The sequence below is a fragment of the Trachinotus anak genome, unplaced genomic scaffold, assembly GCF_046630095.1.
Source record: "Trachinotus anak isolate AG129_WGS33_773 ecotype Australia unplaced genomic scaffold, CSIRO_AGI_Tana_v1 ptg000023l, whole genome shotgun sequence".
In the NCBI taxonomy this organism is placed as follows: Eukaryota; Metazoa; Chordata; class Actinopteri; order Carangiformes; family Carangidae; genus Trachinotus; species Trachinotus anak.
This window is the reverse complement of record NW_027273874.1, coordinates 1020877-1047631: the sequence shown is the minus strand read 5'-3', so window position 1 is coordinate 1047631 and position 26755 is coordinate 1020877. Positions and strand designations below refer to the sequence as shown.

General features: G+C 42.1%; 3 protein-coding genes across 10 annotated transcripts; 2 read left to right on the top strand and 1 right to left on the bottom strand.

Moving 5' to 3' along the window:
* Nucleotides 1-118: 118 nt before the first annotated feature.
* On the top strand, nt 119-4526 carry LOC139607294 (uncharacterized). Of its 5 annotated transcripts, none has more exons than XM_071460042.1 (18): nt 119-300; nt 390-445; nt 525-614; nt 850-977; nt 1067-1207; nt 1284-1352; nt 1432-1602; nt 1679-1775; nt 1916-2130; nt 2328-2687; nt 2782-2902; nt 2984-3189; nt 3292-3409; nt 3493-3665; nt 3812-3906; nt 3991-4109; nt 4198-4356; nt 4422-4526. In XM_071460042.1, exons 1-18 carry the CDS (start codon nt 278-280, stop codon nt 4466-4468), a joined length of 2388 nt encoding a protein of 795 aa, XP_071316143.1. In that variant the 5' UTR covers nt 119-277; the 3' UTR covers nt 4469-4526. The 5 variants fall into 5 exon arrangements, with proteins under 5 accessions (XP_071316143.1, XP_071316142.1, XP_071316141.1 ...); XM_071460041.1 differs by having other exon boundaries at nt 2328-2693; XM_071460040.1 differs by having other exon boundaries at nt 1892-2130.
* A 133-nt stretch (nt 4527-4659) lies between these two features.
* LOC139607299 (uncharacterized) lies at nt 4660-8778 on the top strand. 4 transcript variants are annotated; one of them, XM_071460060.1, is made up of 5 exons: nt 4660-5149; nt 5280-5400; nt 5483-5556; nt 6851-7714; nt 8440-8778. In XM_071460060.1, the coding sequence occupies exons 1-4, from the start codon at nt 5123-5125 to the stop codon at nt 7679-7681; spliced, it is 1053 nt and encodes a 350-aa protein (XP_071316161.1). In that variant the 5' UTR covers nt 4660-5122; the 3' UTR covers nt 7682-7714; nt 8440-8778. The 4 variants fall into 4 exon arrangements, with proteins under 4 accessions (XP_071316161.1, XP_071316159.1, XP_071316160.1 ...); XM_071460058.1 differs by having other exon boundaries at nt 6833-7714; XM_071460059.1 differs by having other exon boundaries at nt 5483-5571.
* Nucleotides 8000-24869, bottom strand: arhgef15b (Rho guanine nucleotide exchange factor 15b). Its single transcript, XM_071460038.1, has 16 exons — nt 24534-24869; nt 18891-19419; nt 16220-17221; nt 16050-16104; nt 15404-15459; nt 14834-15102; nt 13994-14154; nt 13586-13738; nt 12961-13090; nt 11891-11965; nt 11430-11522; nt 11167-11321; nt 10073-10240; nt 9895-9980; nt 9686-9790; nt 8000-9252 (listed from the first exon to the last, which is right to left on the bottom strand). The coding sequence occupies exons 2-16, from the start codon at nt 19321-19323 to the stop codon at nt 9083-9085; spliced, it is 3111 nt and encodes a 1036-aa protein (XP_071316139.1). The 5' UTR covers nt 19324-19419; nt 24534-24869; the 3' UTR covers nt 8000-9082.
* Nucleotides 24870-26755: the final 1886 nt, after the last annotated feature.

Below are 26755 nucleotides of genomic sequence, written 5' to 3'. Positions count from 1 at the left end.
GACCAACCAGAGGCTCTCAGGAGCTACAGCCACATGTGTAGCTCGTTAGCAATCAAAGCTTTCAATCATCTGCACCTGATGAGGTCGGAGTTGACCTCCTTTCCAACCTCATGGTTTGAAAAATTAACTTATAAAAGCTGGTCAAGGAGACCACAACACATGGTGCCAGTGTGGCCAGGATATCAAGCAAGTGGTTCACCTTAGCTTGTGTCGGTTAGCAGGTGTAGTTTGCTAGCTGCTAGGCTGGCTTTAGACACTGCCAACACCGTCAGTGGCTATGGCTTTTGAATTTTGCCTTGGGTGCGTTGTTTTTCTGGCAACTTAACAGGCTATTATGCATCATTCCTGCTGGCATTTTTGCATGCAATTGATATGTTTTTGTCTTGCAGTGTGGCCTTACTCCTGTCTGTGTGCTCACCTGCAAAATCTGATTACATTCCTGATGGTAAATAAATGTTTACTTATTGGCTAAAAAGAATTAGTAGGTGATCATTACTGAGATCTCAACTTGTTTGTTCATACAGGAGTTCTTCATATGGAGTGTCGTGATCGTTACTTCATGATAGCTGTTGACCTCTCCTTCACTGGAGAGGAACCTCGCTTTGAGGCTGTTGGTGAGTCCTGCACAGCATAGCATCTGCCACAAATAATTATTTAAATGATGCCCCTCACTAGCACCCATTAAATGAGAAGTGTAACAAATTAAATCACCTGTGATAATCTGAAGCTGTTGAATTAATAAGATTTTAGCTTCAGCTGTTTCAGTCCTAATTTCTGTTCTAACTGTACAAGAAGAGATTCAGAGTAAATATTGGGCACCATTAATGGTTTGTACGAATGTTCTTTCAGAGGGAACAGGCTTGTACCCCATCACTGAGCAGTATGCAGCAAAGTGTGGCTACAGTGTCAGTGTTTTCCCCCTATGGGGCCATGTGGAGCTCCGAGCCTCTTACTTCAGCTGTCACACTGGCAACAAAGTATGTGCGAACAAACACATACACACTCTCACACACAATTTACAGGCCTTCTATGGCCCAAAGGGAATAAAGTCTTCTGTTTCTTTCAGGATGATGAAGTGTTCACATTCAACTTCAACCTGATTACAAACCATGAAGAAAAGGAGGTCACCTTTGCCTTGAACAAAACCTGTTCTCCCTCTCTCCCCTGGTCTCCCAGAGAAGTTACCTGTGAGGAGAACTACATGGAAGTAAGCATGGTTACATCTTGGATTATTTTACTTATAAAATAGATTAAGATGTTAACTAATTATGACTTCTCTATAGGTGTCTGTGAGGAGTGAGGTCCCATGTCCATCTGGAACTAAGAAAGAGGACTGGGATGCTGTTAAACCTGTATGTTTCAATTCAGTTGAATATCACTGGTGTTGAATTCGTCCCCTCTTGCAGCCCCTTTATTGTGTTGTCTTTCCAGGCACACAGCTCCACTACTTCAGACTGGCAGGTGATGTTTCAGAGAGCAGAGGAGCAGCTGATGCCCCTGACCCTCTCTGAGGCTCGTAAGAGGGGCTACGTGTTTGACCTGACGAACGGGAGGCTTGTATTTCGTACACCGTATGGACAACCTGACTCATTCAGCACTGAGGTAAATGGCTGATGCATGTAGTCAGTCTTGTAAAGCATTTAGTCCGGAGCAGGTTTTGATTTGAGTCTCTCTCCAGGTGAATGGTGTTCTAGTAGAGGTGGTCCATGCAACTCTGTTCTCCAGACAAAGCTGGGTGGTCCTCATGGTTGACCTGGTGGCTGCTTGCTCCATGCGTCAGTATTACAACCGTTTTATGTTGTGGCTGCTTTATTATTATTATTATTATTATTATTATTATTATTATTATTATTATTATTGTTATTTTTTTCTTTTCCCTTGACACACAAAGCTGTACTTGGTGTAAAATCCACAGATGAAGGATCATATGATAATGGATACATGATGTGGGAGACTCCCGAGGCGCTGCACCCGCTGGTGTCTGGTCTGCAGGATACGCAGGTCAACATCGGTGTGGATGGTGAACTTGTGGAGCAGCCAGTTGCAGAGGAGAGAGGCTACATTGTGGAGAAGGACAACACCACAGTCCAGATCAGCATCCCCTGTAACGCTGAAGGAGGATACAGAAAGGTCAGAAAACACTGACATAAGTTGGTGTCTTTGAGGGGAAAATGCACACCAGCCTTGGCAGTCTAAATGAACTAACCCCTGGTCACTGGAAAGTAGATGGACTTTCAAACTAGAGTAAACCTGCATTGACAGCAGGTTTGAAATGCATCTGTGAAATGGCATATTTAATCTAATTACAAATCTAATGTATCCTACAGAGCACTGTGACTGATGACCTCTTCGAGTTTTACATCTTTAATCTGTACTTGGAGCAAATCTTGGTGGATGAAGATCAGGTAGAGACCAGGCTCAGATTTCATAGGAAACTGGCCACTCCTCTGCTGCCCTGCCCTGTTTTCACTGCTAACCAAACGGTGCTTGAAGAACGACTGTTCACTGTCTACCTCGGCAACATCCCTGAGGACGTGGAGCTGGCTGCTGTTCAGCTGAATGGACAAGACTTTACAATTCCATTTACAAACGCAAGCATGCACACAATGACAAAAGTTGTTCATCCCAACAACACCCATGGCTACACTCTGAAGGTTCCTCTTGATGACCCTGTTGTCATACAGCAGGTAAAGGTATTTGATTATGGCCGGTTGATTCATACTTTTTGTAGTATACTGTTGACCACATGAGGTCAGTAATTATGTATATTCTGTGTTCTAGTTCTCTAAAGCAGATGCAGTTCTTCAGTACAGGCTGGACATCAATTACACATTAACTGTTCTGCCGGAAAATGAACCTTTTTACCACTTCACAACTGTCACTGCATTGTTCACAGATGTCTGTAAGTCACTCATTTTAGAACTTGTCTCATCTTATTTGTATAAGCATTGAGCAGAGCAACCCATTGTCTTGTATCTAACAGCTCCTCCGGTCTTTGACGCCATCTGTTCTGAGTCTGGCATCAGCTTCAAACTGGACCGCCGGCCTTTTGACTACCTGTGGTACATCAGTATCGGCTCAGACCTGCTGACGTCAGAGCTGGCAGCTCAGCACGGCTACATCATGAGCAATGACAGCCAGAGTCTGCTGCTCGACGTGCCGCTCTACACTCATGGATATGAATACAAGGTAGGAAGAGGAAAATGACTTCAGCATAGACTCTTGTGTCATTGATGCTGAAGCTGCCTGTCGTTTGAACATGGAAAGAAATAACCAACCTGTGATTTGCAGGACATTTCTCTGAAGGGATTCCTTGGTACTTTTGAGATCCTCGTGAGGGATCATGAAACCTCAGAGGTTCAGAGTTCAACTGTCAAGACTTGTTTGTTCACTACTTCTGAACTCATCAGTAAGAAAGAACATCCTTTTCTTTACTGTGAGTGGTTTGTAGACTTGACATGTAGTTGACAAGTTTTAATCACCTCTCTGCAGTGTGTTCGACTGATGGGAGGATGACTGTGGTGGCTGACTTGTCTCTGGCCATGCCAAGTGGAGGGATCCCTGCTAGAACCAACCTCATAGACAAATACTGTGGACCCAAAGAAGCAGATGACACCAGAGCTCTCTTCTCTTTCCCTCTCAACAGCTGTGGAGCCATAGTCAAGGTAGTGCTGATGCCTATTTAACCAATAATGCTTGTCTCTGGCAACATATTTATCCTGCCTGTTGACTCTGCAACAAGGTAAATGATTGCCAAGTAACTATGCTGAAGTCAATAGTAAATGGCCTTTAAATAAAATTGCATTTTTAGCTTGGCAAGGAAAATGTGACCTATCAAAATGAGATTTCCTACAGCAAGAAGTACCTCAGTGTGAGCAAGGCAGCCTCTGAAGATACTACTGAGAAGTGAGTATCACCCTCACACTACTGTTGTAGTGTAAAGTGTTTCTCCAACACATCCAGGCCAGTAAATTAGTCCTTGTCCTACAGGATAACAGTGCAGTGTACATATCCCCTGGCTGGTCTCCATCGCCTCTTCTCAGTGCACAGGTTTGAGTCCGATACAGTTGGCAGTGGCAGCATCGTCCATAATGCGCGGTCCACAGCAGGTAGTGTGGGCAGTTCACCTGCAGGACATGACCAGTTATCACTCATCTCCTTCGCTTTCTGAGCATTTGCTTGTTTCCTACACTGTAGATCCACAGATCCCCACCATCAAGCCTACGACAGCGCTTCAAACCACACCTGCTACCAAAAGACCAACCAGACCACCTATAGCTTTCCTGCCCTCTGTCCGCCCCCCTGTCCGCTACATCAGGGTTACTAGGGTTCCGAATTTTAATGGCATGAGAAAAGGTGAGAACTTTTAAAGTTAAAGACCTTACCTCCTAAATCGTTTAAATTTTGTAATTTCTTCACAGGAGCTGAGGGAACCTTGCAAACCAAAGTGAGCGCTGTTGAAATATGAAGAATGTTTGATTTTTATAGAAAAAAACATCATTTAATAAAGCTGTTTCTTAAGTGTTTGTTTGTCTTTATTGATTTGTCAACGTGTACTACAGACAAATGGTAAAGGAACAGGGAGTTGTTAAATGTGGAGATGACTAAAATTGTGAGGACTATTGTTGTTGAAAAGACAGGCTTGATTTTTGGTTAAAGCGAGTCTAAGATTACTGTAACTTAAGAGTCATGGTGTGTCCCCTGTTTTTGTCCATGTGAGGACCTTTTACTTTGACATCTTGTGTCCAATAGTTGAACTTTTTAAAATGGAAAAATAATATTCATAGGTGTAAATGACATTTTAAGAATTTCAAACCAAGTAATTTATCATTTTTAAGGAGGCAAAGCATTATATTATTATTCAAAGCAGACATTATCCTCAAACATGTCTGAGATTAATATCTGACTCATGAATATATATTAGTGGTGCAGTGACATGAACGGGGTCTCTTGAGTCGACCTGCAGGGGGCGCTAGTCGCCATGTTCCTCCACCAGGTAGCGGCTACAACCAAGTGTTTATTTTTGATTTTACTTTTCTTTTTTCCTCATTTTGACGCCGACGTGAGGTAAACGTCGCCACTGACTCTCTTCGAGCCTCAACATTGAACAGAAAAGTCAACCATGAGCTGCAGTGGAGGACATTTAGCCGTGAGTTTTCTATCACTTTCGTTTCTTGGCCCAAAATGTACTTTGGAAACAATGGCTGTCAGCAAAGCAGACTGTAAACGGTGTTGGGGAGTTTATTAGCTGACTGATTTTCATGTTTCACCTCAAACAGAGACCCAGGCAGCCAGTCCTGCCCTCTCTCTCCACCAGGACCCTGCACCACCCCTCCTTCCTGCCTCTCTACATGGCTGCAGGCTTTGCACACCATCACACGCACTCTTACAACCAAACAGGTGAGTCAGTCCCCCACATCTGGGTCCAAGCCTCATCCAGCTGTGCAGCATCACCCACAATTCAATGTCTTCCTCTCTCCAGTCCACCCCATCATCCCAGCTGAGGTCTTCTACACTGACCCCACCATGAGCTGTGGCAGGAGGATCCACAACATAGTGAGTGATTTGGGGGTAAGTAAGTAACCAAGTGTGTTGATAAACCCACTTTCAAAACTGGATGTCACGGATATCCATATACAGTAATTCAAACTCCAACAATTTTGGGATTTAGTCCCTGAAAGGCAAAATAAACACATGTTCATAAACCTCATTATATCATAGATATTAGATAATGCTCAGGAAACACATCATTTTTCTTCCCATCCAAAATGTGATGAAGTTTTGGAAATGCATAATTTAAATCTTGATTTAGTCAAGAGTCACAGTCATTTTAAGAACATGTCCTGTTACATTTAATCAGTCTGGATCATTATCTAAACTACAACAAACCAAGTCCTGTTGTTTACTTTTATTTTCCCCAAATAACAGTTATTTTTATGGTACTACTCATTGATGTGTTTGTTAAGTCGGTCCTTTGACCTTCAAATCCAAATAAATAACCTTAAACCATTGTTCTTGATCTCTTCAGTTATTTGTCACATGAATTTCTCCAATCATGTGATGTAATTGATGAGGAGGGTCCTCACATAGTTCCCTGGTGGCAGCCCGGCCTCTGTGCTCTGTGGGTTGAGGTGGGGGTTAGAGCTTCTGGAGAGGATCAGACAGACGAGGTCATTTAATAAGATTGGCTCAGTCCTGTCAGACAGAGCTAAGACCCTAAACCAGGGGTCTGGAGGGAAATTGAGACCAAGGGAAAAGGAGGGGGCAGTTTGTTTTGATAGTCAAGATCTAGAGCCATACGTCTGTTTCAGTTTAGAAAAAAAGGAGCTAGAGCTTTATACAGTTACACCAAATTTAATTTGTATTCATTAAAATATATAAAACGGTAAAAACAGTAGTTTGGCCTTGTTATGTAATTGTGGTTAGGATATAGAAACTGACAGGTTCAGTGTGTTTTAGTGGGGAAGGGAAGACTTTCTGCGCTGTCTCCCTCTTTTTGACATGAATCACTTCTGAGCTCATCCACACCTACTGAGATCTACTCATTACTCAAATTAAATCCAAACTTTATCTTAGACGCAGCAAGTATGATGCATTATTTGTGTTTCTGTGTCTCCCTTTGGTATAAATCATTCAGTTAACGAAGCTGCAAAGCTGCTGTGTGTAGTTTACTTATGTTATATGTTGACTGTTCAAGTTTCGGTGAAAAAGGAAACCGCTTGATGCCATTTGGTGCTGGACTGTATTCTTGTCCATCCTTCTGCTTTTGTGTCCTTTTTTGTCATTTACACTGTGATTAAAACTTTTTACCACCCTCATTTCTCCTCATCAGGTTTTCGATTGCTTTCAGCTCAACACTCCACCACCAGTTATGTCCGCCTGCCTGGCCCCACCAAACCGTCGAGACCCATTCAGGCCTGGACCACACCCCACGAGAGACCTGGGCTGCCCCAAGTGGAGAATGAACCCCGTTCACTTACCAGTGCAGCCAAACCGGGCCGTTCTCCAGCTCACCCAGGAGGAGGACCAGGCCATTACTAACCTCCTGAAACTGCACCACCAGCAGCCTACACAAAATGTTGACACTACACACATGGACTTTCCCAGCGCTGCAGGGCCACCAGGAGACTTGAACCCCTGCCTGTTCCTTATTCACCCTGAACCTGTGGACTCAAGTTCAGCTGAGGAAGTAAACAAGCCCGTCTGTAGTGATGTGCAATATCCAAGGAGGTCTGGTTTGGGGAATCACCTGCAACAGGGAAGAAGTTGGTCGGCTGTGGAGCTTGAAGCAGCTGACACCCTCTTGAGTCGCTTTAGTCTCATGCAGGAGGACAGAATCTGGGGCCCGTGCCACCAGGACTCAGCAGTAACACTTTCTGATCCTCCACCATGCCAGCATAATATGGATTTACCAATAAGCGCTAAAACCCAGCAAGAGTCAGAGGCTTTATCCACATTAAAAGCTACTCATTGTGCTCAGAATGACATTAGCCTCACCAGGTTTACTTGTGTCAGTGAGAACAGAGAACCAATCCATGAGGATTTTAGGTCCGTTGAGGACAGAAGTGCCTCTGGAGATTTTTCAGAGATGAGGGAACGGATGCTGTCAGATTTGGAGGGGGACGCTGTGCATGTACTCCTCAGCCTTGGAGACATTGGACCTTTGGATATCCCGCAGTGATGGCCTTAAACCCAAGGATCTCCTTGTCCCTGGGTGTGTTTTTTAAAGGACTTTACTACATCTTCCTCATTATGGAAAATACTAGTTGGGCATTTTTTGCTTTGTTTTCTGCAGTTGTTGCTCAGAAAAAAAGTAAATTTACCTCAAAAGCCTTTATTTTTCCAGGGTGTAAATTTATTTGCCCACTTGAACGAAAATGAAAACCATATTTTCATGCCTACCTTTGAATATTGCACATATACCTTGTTATTTTCTGTCAGTGTTCAGTAAAAATGATCCCGTCCAGCCTGTTACCTAGAAACAAACACCTACATTAGCTAAAAAGACACAAAGTTTTTATTAAAAGCACTACTAGTGTTTTGAAGGAGAGAATTCTTCTCTCATTATGTACAACATATTGTACATTTACACTTTATGCACAAATAATACAAACTCTTCACTGACAACAAGCTGCAGGGGGAGCTACAGTGTTATTCCACAATGGCTAGTGTCACAAGCTAACAAGCTAGTCAACAGCACAGCTACTGAGACGTCACCAACAGCTACAGCTCAGCCACTGGTTACATGCACTTTCAAAGCTCTTGTGCTTGATATGGTCACGACTGAAGTCTCAATGTGTAGTTCTGTGTTTTGAGTTTATTCAGATGTCTGATGATTCTCTGTAGGTTTGTCTTCTGGTGTGAAAGATCAATTTTTAAATGTTAACACTGTTGAATCTTTCAGTCCGTCAGTCTTCATTGTTTCCTTTTATATCACAGGTGACACTTGCCAGGTGGTTGTGCGTGGCAGGAATGAGAGGACCGAACTTGAGCATGCGTGACACAAGAGGAATTTACGGGAACACCCGCCTCTTTTCTTTCCAGCAGGTCTGACATTTGCACGGTCTGGTCGAGCTATGGCTAGAATGATTAGCATCTCAGTTTGGTAGTTTCCCAGCATTCCCAACATGAAGAGACGTTAATGCGGGGCCACATGCTCACAAGAAGAGGTGAACTCTTCGGCTGAAATGCCAGATGTTGCTGGTCTCTGTTATTGAATGTAACCATGCACACATGACAAAGTTTCTTTGAGCATCATTAATAAAAGATTCACTTCCAGTTCCCAGCTGCTTTAGTGCACGCACACCCATACACACACACACACACACACACACACACACACACACACACACACACACACACACACACACACACACACACACACACACACACGTACTCCAGTAGTATAAATAAGGTTATGATTGCAGGTTAGTTATGATTATTGCCCTTCTCCTTTTGTCTTTCATATCCTGGTTGCTTGAAACTGACACAACTCAAAAGTCTCTGAATAATCTTTGTACAGTGTTTCCATTTGTCGTCCTTTTAAAAATGATTAAATGTAAACATCCATGAGCCTTTGTCCCTAATTAGCGCTGCGGGCATTGCTGTTGCAAACCGCGCTCGCAGCCTGTATGACCCTGTAGCGCTCTCGCAGGTTCCGCCTCCTCACGTGCTCGTTGGTGATCTCGATGACGTTCACTATGGGGAACCAGCCCTTCTGACCGTCTGACAGGCGGCTCCCCTCATACCAGCCTGCGAGAAAGAGGAGAAGTCGGAGAGGAGAGGGGAGGGAGGAGAACAAACAGGGGAAGATTGGAGGTTTCTGTATTGTTCATGCAAGAAAGTCAAAACAAATCAATAAACTGCTAAGGTGGAGGGTTGAGGATTGACACAGTTATGAGGATCAGGGTGTATGAACAAGCAGAGTCAAGGGAGGGGGGATGTTATTGATGCAAAATCATGTCATTACATTTGACTATTTTAATAGGAGTCAGGTCTGTACTGCTCAGAGATTGATATCACTTTTGCTCAGCTATAGATTTGTGTTCTGTAAAAGAGAAAATATATACTATCCTACACGTGATCTTGTTTTAAATTTGAAAGGCCAGCTTGTCTCTGTGACAGTCTGATAAGTAAATAAATGAACAGCTCTTTCTTTGTCCCAGGATTCCCTGCACGTTCTTACCCTCGTTGGTTTTGCGGATGACGTTGACGATCTCAGTGGGCTCCAGGGTGAGCTCGTCTGCCTGCTGGGCAATGTACTGCTCCACACACTGCACCTGGGGACAGTCTGACACACACACACGAATGTAAAAAATTATGGCTATAAAATCACTTTTGCATGAAGCAAAATAGGTGCATCACATATTTGAGTGCATGCTTGTGCCTCCTCACCCCAGTCCTCATAAATGACCTCATCATCCTCTCCGTCTGGGTTGGTGGGGTTGGGAAAAGCCGCCATCCACCTGTGCATGTCTGACCTGTTGACAGAAACAATGAAATGGGGCCTCATATCTGTGACATGTCTCAAAATGGCTTGTGAAGCCCTACTCAGTCTCTCTTTGCTACTCACTGGGAGGGAGCTTTGAAGAGCCGCTCCATCATGCGTCCCTGGTGGTTTTCCAGCAGCGTGAGGTTGAAGCAGTGCTCGTAGGGCCCGCTGCTGCTCCCAACTTCATCTACCGGCTGCACCTGCACCAGAGAGCGATGGGCGTGGTCGAGAACCACAAAACGCTCCGCGCTGTTCAAGAAACAGAGGTAAGTAGTTGTTTTCATGTAAATTTTATTTGGGTATTATCAGGAGTTAATGGGAATTGTAAGTAGGAAATACTGTTAAAACTACAATGGTATAACATTAAGTTGCATTTTAAATAATACGCATGTTGTGTTTGTTTTTATTTCTTTACTGCTGTCTACGAGGCACCAGTGAAATCTACTCTCAATTCACCTCAAATACCACTTCCTGCTAGGTTTAAAGAAGTTAAACCTAGCAGGAAGTTATTTCACCTCCTGTTAAAGAGTTGTGATTTCATTGTGGAGCGTGGTCACATTCATCATTGTTAAAGTGGGATAATGACAGCTTGTCAAAGCAGAGACAGCTGGAGAGCTTCCAAGGAGACTGCCTGCAACCTCCCGTCTACGGCGTCAATATAAGACAAGCATGAGTCTGCAGACCCCCCCCCCAATCACTTGTTCATACCATCACTGTTCACAAGGTTAATGATTAACCTTAATTTATGATCTTGAATGTTAAGTGCATAACTCTGAAAGAGCCCCAGTAACTAAGCTCAGCTTACAGAATAACTCGCAGGTGGAAGTGAGATCATAACTGTTGTTTTCCAGCAGCTGCTTCAACAAGGTTTACTGTCACTCTGCTTTTTAATGACATTCATGTGTGCAACGTGATGAAGACAGTGGTTTTCTCTGCTAAAATCTTAGAGTAATGTCACTGGATTGTATCAAAGTCTACTTCACATAGACATTTATCCTTTAAATCTATTAAAAACATTTTTAAAAAATCAATGTTATATCTTTGAATAAACAAAAGCAACTTGATAAAAGTATCAAGACCCAAGACCTGGAAATGTTGACATCACTTGGCCCTGCTGCGTAAGGCATCATTGCCATCTTTAAGTATTCAAAGACTAGTACCAGTCAGTGCCTCACCCCTTCTTGGCAGCGATGATGAGCAGATCGTTGAAGAGGAAGAGGTAAACGGGAGTGAACTTGGCCCTCATGTTGAACAGAGTTCCTCCTTTGGACATTTCCTGCAGCTCTCCTTTCTTCTCCAGAAATCGAGTCTGAGAGATGATCGGGATCGCCTGATGAGGACAGAAGCAAAGGTGGCAACATTAACCTCTTTTTTTTTTTTCAAGCTCTGACAAGCCCAGATAAAAATAATGGGCACATTTACCGTTGCCTGAATTTACCTTGAGCTTGTCAAACTCCAGCGTTTTAGAGATTTGAATCAGCTCCTCCATCTGCCTCATCTTTCCCACCTGAGTGTTGCACTCGTCAATGATCTTTGCGATTTAAGGAGTGAAAAAGAGACAAAATGATGAACTAATCATCTCATCAGTCAAGAGAATTATTACTTTTCCACATTTAAAAACCTCATATTCGCCTCAGCTGCGATTATATAAAACTGGCTGTGTCTCACTGACAGTATCAGGTTCATCCCTTTAAAAAAGAAAAACCTCAGACTCTCTCTGAGTAAACTCATTGTCCTCAGTGACACGTATGACTCACTGTCACTGCAGAGCTCATTCAATAGGAAATCCTTCACTGAGACAATGACTGACGTCAAATTTCCAGAGGCATGTGAGGTGCTCAAAAGTCTGATTATATGGATCTGTAGGCAGAGGGGGGGTGAGGGGTGCTGGACTTTTACCTTAGACACAGAAGCCAAAGCCTTGGAGGCGGTCTCCTCCTCCTTCGTCCCCTCCTTTGTTCTCTTCAGGATGTTCTGGAACGACAAACAACAACTTTCCATTTCTGCAACGGACAAGCAGCATCAACAAGACGCATTTTTTCCACCTAGATGCAAACAAGGCCATAAGCTTGAGACAAAGTGTGTTTGCTTACAGGTCAAGAGGCAGTGACGAGTGTGAGCGGGGAAGATTACGCTGGAATGAGGACATTCCACGCAGCAACACCCCGTGATGAACTCGGACTGCTGCCTTTCAATAGCTCAGGGTCACGTATACAAAATGTACTGCGGCGCTTTGTTTAGTCACTTCTGAAAAAATATTTAAAGGTTGCAAAGGCTAACTGCATTGTTGGTCATGCTCCAGTCACATTTCCATGGCACTGACTTGAGATTTTTCCTCTCAAGAAAAGAAAAAAGTAAAAAGGTAAAAGTTGCGAACTGACTCCAAACGACAAATTTATTTAAACATTTCCATCCCGGTCAGATCATTTAGTCATTTTTACCTTGCAAAGGTTCAAAAGGACTTGAAACGTCATCTTTTTGATTAAATCTGTAGTTTGGAGTCAATCTTACTTTTTGAGTTAAGCTGTTTTTCAGCCTCAGCAATGATGTGTGTATAACTATGTTATTACTTTTAATAATTTGACAATTTGTGAGACATTTGACACCACTCTCGTGCCTCTACATGATGTATTAGGCTGGAGCCAAGAGGCAATTAGCCTAGCTTAGCAAAAAGACTGGAACCAGGGGAAAAAGCTAGCCGAGCTCTGGTTTAAGTTTAAAAAAAATACTGTTATTACCCCTAAAGCTCAATAATTAACATGTTGTGTCCTGTTAAAAATTACAACTTACAGTTTAACAGGCAGTTGTAACTATCAGTGAACAACAGTCACACAAAGAGCCAGGCTAGCTGTGTTCCCTGTGCTACCACCCTTTATGCTAAGCTAAGCTAACTGCCTCCTGGCTGTGTTTGTCCATATCAAATTTTAATTTTGTCAGGATTCATCTAGTTGTCCCATGACGTTGCCGACCTCAATGAGCATCTTGATGCGTGTTATTCGCTGGAAGGGCAGCAGCAAGAAGGACATGAAGGGCAGCCGCTGGCACTGAGGCGACTCCTGCAGACGAGTGATGACAGCAGCAAACTGCACGTTGTTCTTCCTGTGGACACACATGAATGCAAATGGTTAAGTATGAATATACGGACAAATTATTGGCACCTAATGCAGCTGTACTGTTACTACTCTTATGGAATAGAGAAAAGGAGGGAGAAACATGGTGTTAGTGGATAAAACCTGATTTAACGTCACTGTTTTCCCTCATCTTTCGTGCTCCTGCAGGGAAAAAACTTAGCCTCACTGTCTGACAATCTGTGCCTGCTTTAGTGTTGAGCTTTCCTGCCACATGAAAAAAAGCTGTGAGATTTATGAGGTTTTGCTGAATTCTTGGACTGTGACTCAGCTAAAAACATTCAACTCTGAAACCTGAAACTGGTGAAAAAAAGCGAAGATTATAGAGAATTGTAACTTGTGGAACAAGACGGCACAGTTTGACTTCCTGATTCCTGCAGGTCTGTCTCATCTTTGCTTCACACCCAGAACTAAATCCGATGAAAGCAGCAGGTTCAGATGGAGAGGACCGAGTGCTTTTCCTTACATGAGTGTAGTGAAGGTCTTCTCCTGGTAGATCTGGTTGCGAACATAGTCGATGTAGACGGGGAACTTGTGCTGGGCGTGGTAGTGGATAATGTCACAGATGTCAGGGAAGACCAGGCCCTCAAATATACGCTCCTCCAAGTCTTTGAAGAACCTGTAGAGCCAGACAGCAAAGATTTCACAACAAACCTAAAAAAAACGGTGGCTAACGATGTGTCATCTCATTGCATCAGCTTTTTGAACCAGACAGACAAAAGCCTAAAATGCTTTAACTAACCGCCACATGGCCTGAAGTCAGCAAATGGTGAATGACATGCACCAAATGACCTCTTTGCAGTTCAAGTCATAAATCACCCCCCTATTTCCTTTTTCCTTTATCGCCCTCATCCTTCCTTCTGTCATTTCTCACCTCTCGCTGACCTCCTCGACCTTCAGGATGTTGGAGAAGAGGGTCTTCTTGTCCCTGATGATCAGCGTCTCCTCCAGCTCCCGGCTGTCCAGGAAATGTTCAGTCAGGACTCGCAGGGATCGAAGGTAAGAGGCCTCTGATGTCAAAACCTCAAACATACTCTGCCAGGGAAAACACACAAATATAAGCTTCAGCCTTAAAATGTGTCCCACTTTACTGTAGGTTTCCTGTACATAAAATATGACAGACTTTCCAGCCTGTGAGCAAAAACGAAAGGTTCTTTCTACGAATGGAAATGTTGATGGTTTGTCAAAAAATGAAACCAACTGCTCCACATGACTCGTATCTAAAAATCTGAAAGAAAGTCCACACAAGCTCATATGATGGTTAACAAGCATTTGCACGGCTCTTGATGTCCTGATGTGTATTTTCTGGTCTGTTGAAGCCGCTGTTGTATGTACCAGGTACCCAGTTTTTCCAAACAGAGCGCTGCTGCAGCTACTGGAAACAAAAACACATCACTGCCTGTACTTACAATGATTTTTTTTTTTTTTTTTTTTTTTTTGGAAAATCCTCCCTGATGTTGGAAAGTTAGGAGTGTGACTCTAAAAGCTTTCACGAACTTCAGACAGGGTGAATCAATATTATGTTACAGCAGTGAGTGATACAGACAGGGGGAGAATGGACCTTAATTTATATTAAAACATCACATTATTACTTTAAGCTGAGATTTATAATGTGATACTGCATCTCCAATTTCTCTCCTCCTTGCCTCATTGATTTTTCTTTATGGGATCTCTCGTAACATTAGCCGCCCCCTCCTCTCTTCAAATCTCTCACCTCCTGGTACTTGCACTGTTCAGGGCTGAGCTGCTCCAGCACTCCACTGGCTCGTACATCCGGCAGGTCCTGCCACAGAGTGCTCTGGCCCGGTGTGGGTACAGGGCTGCCCCTGGGTGGTCCATTTCCCATTGCAGTCCCAGTCCCAGAGCGCCGGGGAGTCATGTCCATAGCATAATCAGCACTAGTCTTACTGACGTTACGGCAAACTGTCTGGCGTCGGATCTCCTTGGTGATGACAGAGGCGCGGTACGTCTGGTACAGAGGCTCTGAGGGAAACAAAAACGAAAGAGGTTAAAAAAACTGAATTGTACACTGAATTACTAGTTTACTACTAACTACTATGACAAGTAGTATACAGCCAATAGTGTGTGTGATAAGTATGTGGTATAGAATTAACTAAGTTCACAACTGTAAGGTGCAGAGCAAATGACTGAGTGAAGATGAAAAGTTTCCCCAAATGTGCAAAGAAATCACTGAATTACAGACAAATGGCTCATTGTGAAATTTACCAAACTACACTAACTATTCTACTTTTTATGTTGTGTTTGTTACAGGTGTCAGTCTTACCATCCTGCAGGCGGGACTCCCAGCTGAACAAAGTCCCCCTCTTTAGGGAGCTATTCCTGAAACAGGAAGTAAAAGGAAATGGGACAAAAGGATCAACCAGTGTGATACGGAACCAAACTGTCAACAACAAGAGTGAATGATACAGTTATTTAAAGGGGAAGTTAAAGGGAACGGCTGGTGAAGTTCAATATTTTTATTATTATGAAAAATTCCATAAAAATACCCAAACCAACAATGTGCCATTTAGTCTCTAAATACCATCTACCTCCCATACTCTTCAGAACAGCAGTAAATAAAGGAAATGTTGGGGACTGTTTTCAGCTGTGGATTAATACACATTAGGTGCACTAGTGAGTTTTTCTCACAGCAGGATTGATTAAAGTACAGTGGCTGTGTTCAGAGAAATGTCACAGTGCATCAGTGTGGGTCATTCCTATGTTTTTATGGCTTTTGGACGAAATGTTTTGGTCTATGTCCTCAGAGGAAAAAGCTATTTCAGATTTTGACAACACATCAGTTCATCTCTGGTTTTAGTCTTTTCATGTGATTTGTTGATTTGTTGAACTGACAACCGCGGAATCGTCCGCCTTATCCTTTTAAAAATAGAAGTGTGGGGTCAGAGAAGGAGCCCAGAGTTATAACTCACAGTTCTTCCACTATGTCCTCTTTTTCTCGTTCACTCCCTCCATTCTCTTCTCCTTCTAAAAAGCAAAAAGTAAATGGTGTCATTGCTTTTGATTACACAGAAGTGAACAATGTGTGGATCATTCATTTTCTCATCTCAGGCAAAGAAATTACTGTTTGTTCAGCACAAACCTTTTATCTGTGTGAGGGACTGCAGTGAGGCACTGCTGAGCCTGCGGGGATCTGTCTTTGGTAGTGGAGGTGGGGGTCTGTGAGGCACGGGGGTGCTGGTTTGTGGTGGAGTGATGGGTCTTTGGGGGCTCAGGCCGCTGGAGGTGGAGCTGCCGGGTGATGAAGGTCGTAAGCTTCGCCACTCCTCCAGGGTGGGCTGAGGGAGAGGAATGCCGCCCCGGTGCACCGGCGTGAGGCTGCGGCTTTCTTGAATCAGAGGCATCCTCGGCGGGATGGCGGGGGGCTCGTCCTGAGGGCTTGAGATGGGTTCGTTGTCCATCTGAAACTCGGATGTGGGGTCTGAGGCGCTGGAGGACAGTTTGGCCCGACGGGCCGGTTTGCGCACCTTGATTAGAGGAATATCCAGCTCCTTACACTCAGCTGTGGTCTTTTTAGGAGCAGGGTCAAACACTGGAAGTGTGGCCTCGTAAATATTTTCTTCATCATTGTTGGTGGGTGGGTCGTTGTGCACTGGGGTTGACTTAGCTTGTTTGGGGGGAACAGGGGGGGAGTGAGAGCGAGTGACAGCAAGAGAGGCGAGGACACTGTGAGGCCCTGGGTCCGACCGCCTCCTGTGACCCTCAGCGATCAAAACATCCAAAGACTGGCTGAACCTCACTTTTCGTTTCTCGCTCTCATCAGGCGCAGAAAACCCGTCCACCTCGTCCCCTTCCTCACTGTCCTCCTCCTCTCCTGGCTCCTCCTCAGACTCCGCCCAATCCTCCCCATTCTCCCCCCTCTGCTCTTCCGCATCAGTCTCATCCTCCTCTCCACCTCCACCCCTCTGCTCGCCGTCTTCTGTGTCCACTGGCACCCACATCAGCCTCATGCCGGGCCGCTGGAGGTGGCACACGCAGCTGCAGCTCGGGTCGCAGCAGGGGCTGAGAGGGGTGTCTGGACTGTGCTCCGCCTCTGCTTCACCTCCTCCAATCAGCTGAACCTCCACCTCCTTTCCATCAGGCGCTGCATCAAAAAGAGGCACCACACGTTAGCAGCTTTGAAATGTTTATGAAAAGGGAAGAAAATAAATCACTGTTAAATTCTCTGACATTTTTTTCATCATTTTCTTATGTTTCTGTTCAGTGTGAATGAGCTGCTTCCTGTCCGCCTCTTTCCGACATGAGTATCCCCAGACATTTAGATTAAGAGCCTTTTTTTTCCTCCATCTGCTTTTATCATGGCACACACTGGACTGTCGAGTCAGCACTTCATCACTATGCAGCCAGTAAGTGGTGTCTTCAAATATTCATGGAAAGTTTGGATCATTGCAAGGGAAAAATCCAATATTGACAAAAGGAAATGAAGGAGGTGGAGGAATAATAGAGGAGGATGAAGGTCAGCGAGTAAGATTATGAAAGGCAAAGAAAAGTAACATCAGTCAGTACGGATATGTTTTTAAAAATATAGTTCAACCAAAGTACAAAAAGTCCAACACATCCAAATGAATTAGATTCTTTTTATTTACTTTTAAATGTTAAAATTTAGCACATGCGTCAGTGCTGCCTTCTTCTTCAGTTCTATGGTTGAGTGCTTTTAAAACCTATCAAAATAAAGGTTAAATAAAGACACAAACTGGATTTAGCCATTCAGACATGTTTTTTTCAGCTAACTGCATTACTTTTGATAAAAGGCATCTTATTGCTCATTTAACAGTCACATTAAATCTAATTCAAAATTCATAAATGCTCAAATATCACCAGCAGGGCCTTAAGTGGTTAGTTCATCAGCCAGCTATTCTGATACTGGATTCATAGTTGAAGTTATTTATAACCTTAGGCTTAGGAAACTGTGATCAGCATTTTTCACTATTTTCTTTTATTTCATAATCTAAACCACCAGTAAAGACAATCTTCCCTTTTAAAGTACCTATTTTAGTATCTATCTATAATAGTATTTATTGACAAAGGGGGCCTAAACAAGTGCTTTCTGTTTCTGACAGGGAACCAAAACAAGGAAGTGATATCATGTGTAACTGAGGAGAGAACTATTTAATCAGGCCACTCATAAAGTGTCACATTTTTGTGTTCCTCTTTTGTCGAGTCAGGTTGATCACTATGACACAACAAAGAACGTCCCATGTTAACAAATGCTTATGTGCTTGACTTTATGACTGCTTAATAACTAGAGGATACTGTAAAGTGATAAGGAAAAGACCTTTTCTTACTGCAAGCAAACACACAAACACACACTCACAAACGTGTATGTACAGGGGATCAGGTGACTGACAGAACCTGTTTATGACTGACCAGACAGATCAGCCAGCATCACCACACCTGTCTGTTTAAAAAAACACCCAGACACCCATATGTAAATGTGTTTACATACATACATACATTTCTGCATCAAATAAAAAAATTCTACTAATGTAAAAATGATGTGTTTTTTTCAAGTTTATCGTTCTGTTTGATCTAAAACGATATTCACTCCGGCGCCTGTGAAACTGGCACTTGCTTAATTTACACTTGGTCTTTGTCCTAAAGCTGCAATAAGTAACTTTAAATGTCGCTGCCTTAGAATATTTCCAAGAAATCATGTGACACAGCTTCCCATGACGAGGGGTAACTACACCAGCCTTAATCTGTGCATATTTTTAAAATCTTCAGTGACAGAGACAATATAAAATCCACTGTACCTGAGCGACCTCCTTCCACACTGATGCTGTCCCCCTCCTCCCCTCCCACACTCCTCTTCTGTTTCTGCAGGAGGCGACTCCTCTTCAGAGGCAGCGGAGGCGCCTGCTCTGCCTGCATCTGAAGCTGCAGACTGCTGCGCCCCGGTTTGGGCTTCACGGTAGGCGGCCTTTTAAACCGCTTATTTGGTTTGAGTTTTGAGGTGCCATTGGTGGGTTGCGCCTCTGGTTCATTCGATGCAGGGTCCTGTTTGCTAAACTTGCTCACAATCCTCTTGACTTTCCCACCAGAGACTCTCGTACTGCTGCCTCGGTCTCCCAGAGGAGGGGAGCTGGTTTGTGTCGGCGGCTTCGGGGGGATCTCTGGTCTTTGTTTGGTCTCAGGTTTGAGGGATGGAGGAGATGTGGGCTGTTGGGATGCTTCCTGGACAGACATGGTAGCTGGAAGTGGTCTTCTCTTATGGCTCTAAGCCCTGACCAATCAGGGGTCAGGCTTTGAGGGCAAAGGTCACTGTGAGCATGTCATCATCGCCTGAAAAGAAAGGAAAGACGAAATGTTTAAAACCTGAACCTGAAATTCGTATTATGCTTCCTTATAAAAATGCAGCGCCTACATTACCCACAACCCAGCTTGACTGCGAACAGTTCAGTTGGAGATTCTGATGTGCTATGCTAGTACCGGCTAACGTAGCCTCGAGCAGCTAGCGGGCTACAGGCGTCTGGTGAGTCTTTCTAACTCCACACACCCAGATTTTTTTTTTTTTCATTTGCAAACTTGTAGTCTTCAGACCCAACTGCTGCTGACTCAAGTGACATCACCTGAGGCAGATTCCACACGGCTTTTAACACATGAAGTTTCGGTAAAGTCATTAGAGTTGCCCTTCCATAATGTGACATAACTAGGGGCTTCCTGGGACAAATCTGAGGGATCAGAAGAAAGTTAAAGAAATGAGAGAGAAATCATTTATATGTTTCAGTTACAGTTTATTTTTCATGACTCTTTTTCCTTATTTTTCTTACTATTGCATGGGCTAAAAGGCAGACATTGCTTTATTTCAAGTTTCTGGGAATTTGATGACTTAATTAGACAGTGAACATAGTGAGCTGATGGGAATGACCTACAATAAAGGTCCCTGGCCCGGCTTGAACTGGGGATGTTGCAATTACGCCTTAAAACTCTAGGTTAGTGGTTCTCAACCTTTTTGGTTTGTGACCGCTTAAAAAAAGAAAAAAGACTTGCAATAATTACAGTCATTTTCTGTAGCTGAAACAAACATTTGCAACAAAACTATAAACACTACACAATTCTGTATTTCCATTACAGTATAATCCTAAAATCAGACTTTGAGCTCTGTGCAACAAATCCCCAACAGTAAAGCCTCTGAAGAAAATGAACTTTGTACATTAAAGGGCCCACGCATTCCTGGTAACATTCCCACAAATAAAACAAGAGATAATGTAAAAGCAGCTGAGTGGCTGAACGTGAAGTCTGTTGACTGTAAGGTGATGCAGTGAGGGCAAATCCACTTATGGCTACAATCCATTGATTTTTCCATTGAGATTTTCCCTGATATCCCTGTACAACGTCTTAATCTGTTATCTAATAATGACTGAGAGCTCAAATGCATGACTTTGTTTATTCACTTACTGCCTCGAAGGCTTAAATGTGTCAGCAGTATCAGAACAGGGATGCCGGAGGGGAAGTAGTGCCAGTAACAACAATCTACCTACAGAGAGTCTGCAGGATGCAGAACTTTGATTTTTTGTTAATGTGATATTATTACATCTTAAACTTCTATGTACAAGGACACAGTGAAGTAGCAAATACAAATGGTTGTTCCTCTTTTGTTTGAGTATTATATAATTCTTGCTGGACTGGTTAGGTCCAGGTAATAGTTAAACACGGTTTCAACACAAATGTACATCAATAATCAGTGCTGTCCACCTCAAGCACCTTGTAGCTTTGTAGTTTTACCTTTCAGCCTGTGATCACGTGCTCCTGCTCTACAGGTGTGTTTGACCTTCAATTGTTTATCTTTCTTCTAACATCCTCATTTAAAAAAAAAAAAAAAAGCCATGGTTACTTGTTTATTATACACAAAAGAAATCACAATTATAAATTCACCACATGACCAATCTGAAAATGTTACACTCATGCATGTGGATGCGCACAACTGTGCAAACAAAAGCACTTATCATTGCACTAAATCCACACTGATTCAATCTTTCTAAACTCAAACCTTAACAGATTTCCATAATCAAAGCGCTCCAGTCATTCAAACGAGGCTGAACCTTTTTTTTTTTAGCCTGTAAGTTTGTATAAAAAGAAACATGATGACGACGATGTGAAATTCAGTTTCCATTCTGGGTGACCAAATGGCCATGCAGCAGATTCTTCTCGCCATATGTTTTTTTTTTTGATGTGTGTGCAACAGCTGATGTAATACCAGACCAAACCAGTGTTAGTCATCTTCTGACTCATGCAGAAAAAAGAGAGCAGAGACGCAGGAAACTGCTTTGCGGGTCTCTTTGATGAATAAATGTAGCATCATCATCAAGCAGCTGCAACAAACAACAATTTCACTAACGATTAATGTAGTGAGCGTGTCTTAGATTAATTGATTAGTCATTTAGTCTATAATTATTTCAAACTGAGACTTGCTCGCAGCTGGCAGTCATACAAACCCCAGGATCTATTTTTCAGCCATGCCAGCGGTGTGGCTCTGTGGACGGCAACGTCGATGTCAGTGCCAGTCCATCACTTTGGTCCGGACTGAAATATCTCAACAACTATGTGCTGAATGGCCTGAAATGACTTGTGGGTGGAGTTGATATATTTCCTGTTGATGGAGTCAATCTGTCTGTTAATGTGTACACATTGACTTTTGGTTTTTCGTTGCTCCGGATTTACTTTCACACATCCAGGAACAAGTTTGAGAAGAGATGTGCAACTAAAACAAGGACAGCAAAGCTAAATGAAGATAGGCAAACATAAACATTTAACTATTATGTACATACAAATAGGTGAAATAGATGTCTGTATAAATATATATATAACAAGCAACAGCATACAGCACAGTGTCCATATACAAGTCAAAGAAGTGTGTCAGTTGTAAACAAAGATAAAATAGTGTGGGGGTGCAGAGTGCAAATAGTGGTAAATAAATGCTGAATGGGTAATGTAGCGTGTTGCTTTATATGCAGTACATGAATTAGGTGGTTATGAGCACATATACATGACTGTATCTAATGTATTCAGTGTGCTTGGATTTATATTTGACGATGATGATATCTTCATGTTAAGGCACAGATGTGTATGTAAACTATATCATTTATGAGCTGCAGGTACAGTAGATGTTTTAGTGTTAAAGCGTTACTACACAGTGGTTGTTTTCTGGTACTATATGACTAAGACGTTTTCTCTGCCTGATTCTTAAAGAGGCACTCCACCAATTTTTACAAATGAAGCTCAGTAAACTTGTCACTAGGGGCACCGCAGTTGTCTTATCTGTGGTTCTCAGCTTGGGCTCAGAGGAATTGTCATTAGAACGTCTGTGTTTCAAGGTAGAGGTGTGGAGTTCGAAAGAATTTAAAAGATGTGGACTTTTACCAAGTAGGTAAGGTCTCATGAAGGGTGTTATTGAAATGCATCATGGGAAAAGTGTTTTTTTTGTGTTTTGTTTTTTTTTATCTGTCCCTTGCAAGTCCCTCAGCTTTATGAAAGAGCAAAACGAAATCCACAGAGTTCCTTTTAATGGGACAATCACAAAGTGGTCTGTTGCTTTATGAGAGATTAGAGGCCTGTCATTTCATTTTGAAGTGCCAGTAATTTCATATTAAGTCGTGACCAGACCGGAGAACATTTTAAAGAAATTATTCACAGCCTGGTTTACATGCGAAACAACAGCAGGCAAACAAAGGCATTACAGATAGTCATCAACTATAATGAGTTCTTTCATGCAACTTACTAAAGGTAATAACACACAACTGGCGGCTGCTTGTTACTGACAAAGTGCACCAGCTAGTCGGACCAGTTTGAAGGAGATGTGCATGCTGCACAGTCACTGAGCTTGTAATTAAGAGACAAATGGGGTGTCACGTTTCGGTCTGACTGAAATGTCTGGCTGACAGGACGTGTATAAAATAATTAAAACGTGACAAAGCAGGAAATGCACGGTATGGAGACCTGAGGAATCAGTTCAAAAGTTGCGTCCTTTTACACCCACGCATCTGCAACCTGTACATCCTCTCATTTTTCTGACACTTGTTTTCTTCTTAGTTTTCAGATTCCCCGATCCAAGACACATTTTTTTCAGAAACATGACATACTAGAGAAAAGTATGCGTATGGGTGTGTGAGTGGGTGTAGTGAAGTTTCTTAAAGGTTTCAGTTTGGGCCCTCTGGTTATTATCATTGTCCACTGGGTGACATATGAACCTTTACTAGGAGGGTGTGTACACTCACAAAGCACTCTTGTAGACATTGGGGATCGCACATCTGATATGTGTGTTAACGCACTCCGAGTACACTTGAAGTTACATCCCCCCCGATTTTCTTCAGGCAGCCCCCACCAGACACCAAGCCTTTTGTCTCCTTTTGCTTTTTCGACCTGGTTAGTTCAATAGCCGCATCCTCCAGTCTACTGGACCTGACTGGGTCAGTGGGCCAGTCATTCATTCCAGTAAGTGTATTTGTCCTGGTAAATCCAATACATATCAGATATGGTGCGATCCCTTAAATCAGACCAGCTTGAGAACAATCCTTAAGTGCTTAAGAGGACGTCCATTAACACAATGCTGTGTGTGTGTGTGTGTGTGTGTGTGTGTATACAGTGTGCCATCTGCTCTGGAGACTAATGGCTCAGTGTGTATATAAAATGGGTAGGGGGCTTTAAGAGAGCTACTCTTTGCCTGACTAGCATCAACCAATATAATTCCTGTGCAAGCTCCACGTTGGCCAGGAAGAGGGGACGGAAAAGGTGTGTCGGGAAGGAAAACATGCACACACACACACACACACACACACACACACACACTAGGGGTGAGAATTCAGGGAAACAAATAAGGATATAGAGTCGGTTTGTTGATACATGGAGTAGTAGCATTAAAGCTTTCCCATGCAAATATAAATAAACTGTTTATGTCTTACGACTGTGCTAAAGGGAAATGCAACAACTTTAAGGCACCTTTAATATACCAACAGTGGTCTCGCCTACTCTGTGTCGATTTTTGTGATGACAAATCCGTTTTCCAACATGAATTTTCACATTCAAGATGAATTAAATGTCATGGACAGGCTATTCATAAAATGTTCCAAATCAAATGTTTGCCTATAATTGTCTTATTTTTATCCCTTAATTGCTTAATGTACGTTTTAGTCTGTGAAAATGGGAAAGTAATGGGAATACCAGGCAAAATATTACACAACTGAAAATGCTGGAGTAATGGCAGAGGGATACAACATTACTTCACAGTATAACAATGTCACTACAATTTTATAAAAACCCTTTGCAAGTGTTGCAGCGATTTTCCATTAGGGAACAGGTGCTTTCAGACGCAACCGCCAAAGTCACCAAACTGGAATAGCTAAAGTACGAATAATTAACTAATCTCACTTCAAACATAAATTACAGAAAAGAAAACTCACCAAGATTACTCAGACATGTCTGAATGTGTCCCTTCAGTCATTCGGCTGTAGTGTTGGCTGTCCAGCAAACTGTAGTTAGCTTTTCCAAGAGAGAAAGCTTTAGGTTCAGATCGGTCCGAGGCGCAGCTACGTTAGGGCACTTCAAACTTAAATACACTGTTAAAATGATCCAATACGTAAAGGCACCCGGGTCAGTTTCTTACTGTTTCTCTGTCAGTGTTGTTGTCTGAGCACACATCATCCCCCTGTTGTTGTCTCCTCTTTGTTACCCGCAGCATGTATGAGCCAAGAGGGGAGGAAAGGGAGGTAGGAGAGCAAGCCCCCCCCCAAACTGTCAAGTCACATGCGGTAGCGTTAGAAGGTTCCGGTGCATAATTTCAAAATAAAACCCTGACTTAAAACGTGATGTGCGGAAAGGAAAATATAGAAAGCTGATACACACACAGAACCAATTATCCATTTATAACATTACAAAACCCACAAAAAAAAAAAAAGTTTAAATGCTTCTGATAAGTCAGCTAATGATATGATGATGTGCCTTATTTAAAATTAATTTGTGTAATGGATTTTAACAAATGTAGAGTGTATTACTCTTTTAATTATATTCTTTATGTATTTTATTATGTTCTATATTAAGGTTTGTTTGTGTTCAGTACTTTATTTGGCTGCAGGACAAACTTTCTCTCAGGGACATTAATAGTCGAGCAGAGGTTGAGCTGAGTTGAAGAACACTACAAAATCTTGCCAATCAGACAACATTTAAGATTTTGACTATAGATAACATATATTTATGATACATAATATACTATAAATGCATTTTTACCTATCTTTCTTTCCAGCAGAGCTTTTCAATTCTTTCCAGTCAACTTAAAACAGACTCATTTAACAGCAAAAAAAGTAGAAACCAATGACTAAAAAAGCTGAAAACTGAGCAATAAACAAACATAAATTAAAACAGTGATTTATACACAGGTTCATTTACTCATAATAATAGTTCCATTGATCTATCATTATATAGTTTTTTGCACAAGATTCACAATTGATTGAGATAATTATGATTAATGATTGAAAACTGAAAACTGTGTAAGAGTTGTGCAAGATACAAACATGTAAAAACACCCATCATCTTAAAATATTAACCATATATGTTTTTCCTTTAACTCTCAAACGATTTACAATTTATTCTATTGTATGATAGTGTATTTGTATCCTTCATTTTTAAAACACAAATCTTGCATGTATGACGGTTATATTTTGGAGACTCTTATTTTGAAGGGCAAAACTATCATAATGTTGGCACTTTCCGGCTTTTTATCGTAAACTTCAAAAACTTCCTCTACTAACATCCCAGAAATTCATATTAAATCTTTTAATATACGTGTATTGTAGTATTATCACTGTATCATGTTATATGTTAATGTTGCACAGCATTATGTGATATTTCGTGTTTGTTTTCAGTAAAGCCCTCGCTTGAACAGTGAACATGAAGCAGTGGGGGGCTATGACATGATGTGGTGATCACTGCTTGTACATGAAATCACTTGAAACAGCAGCCATGCACAGCCAACCCTCTGTGCTAGATATATATATATATATATATATATATATATACAGATATTCCTATATATATATTATATTCCTTAACAGGTGCACAGAGGGAGGTGCTTGGCTGCTGCATGTGTCCCTCCCCTCACCTCTGGATTTTACTTTTGTGTCTTACTTCCACCTAGTGCTTCAGTGGGGAACAGGCGTGAGGTGTTTGTTGATGGAGAAACATTATTATCCAAGGATTACTGTTTATTTTAGATGCTTTTACCGTTTTCTCTACCATATCAGAAGTGAATGCATATTTTGGTTTTCATAAGTTTCCATTGTTCTGCAAATCTGTATCTTATCTCTCTGATTCAAAGCTTTGACCTCCAAAGTTATAATTATTAGATAGATATAAGTTATTGATTTACAAAGTCAAAATTATTAGTATAGACATTAGACAGTTAGATAATTACAGACATACTGAGTCAAAACATCACAATTCTGACCTACTATCTTATAATCTTAAAATCTAAAATAAATAACTTAGTAACTCAAATTTAGGACTTTATCTTATCTTTTTATTGACCGTAGTATTTTTTACTTTCATCATCATGCATTATCTCGCCCAGGAGAAGTGTGACGCTCTGATCCCGCAGAGCATCATGAATGAGAAGTAGACCCGGTCAGTT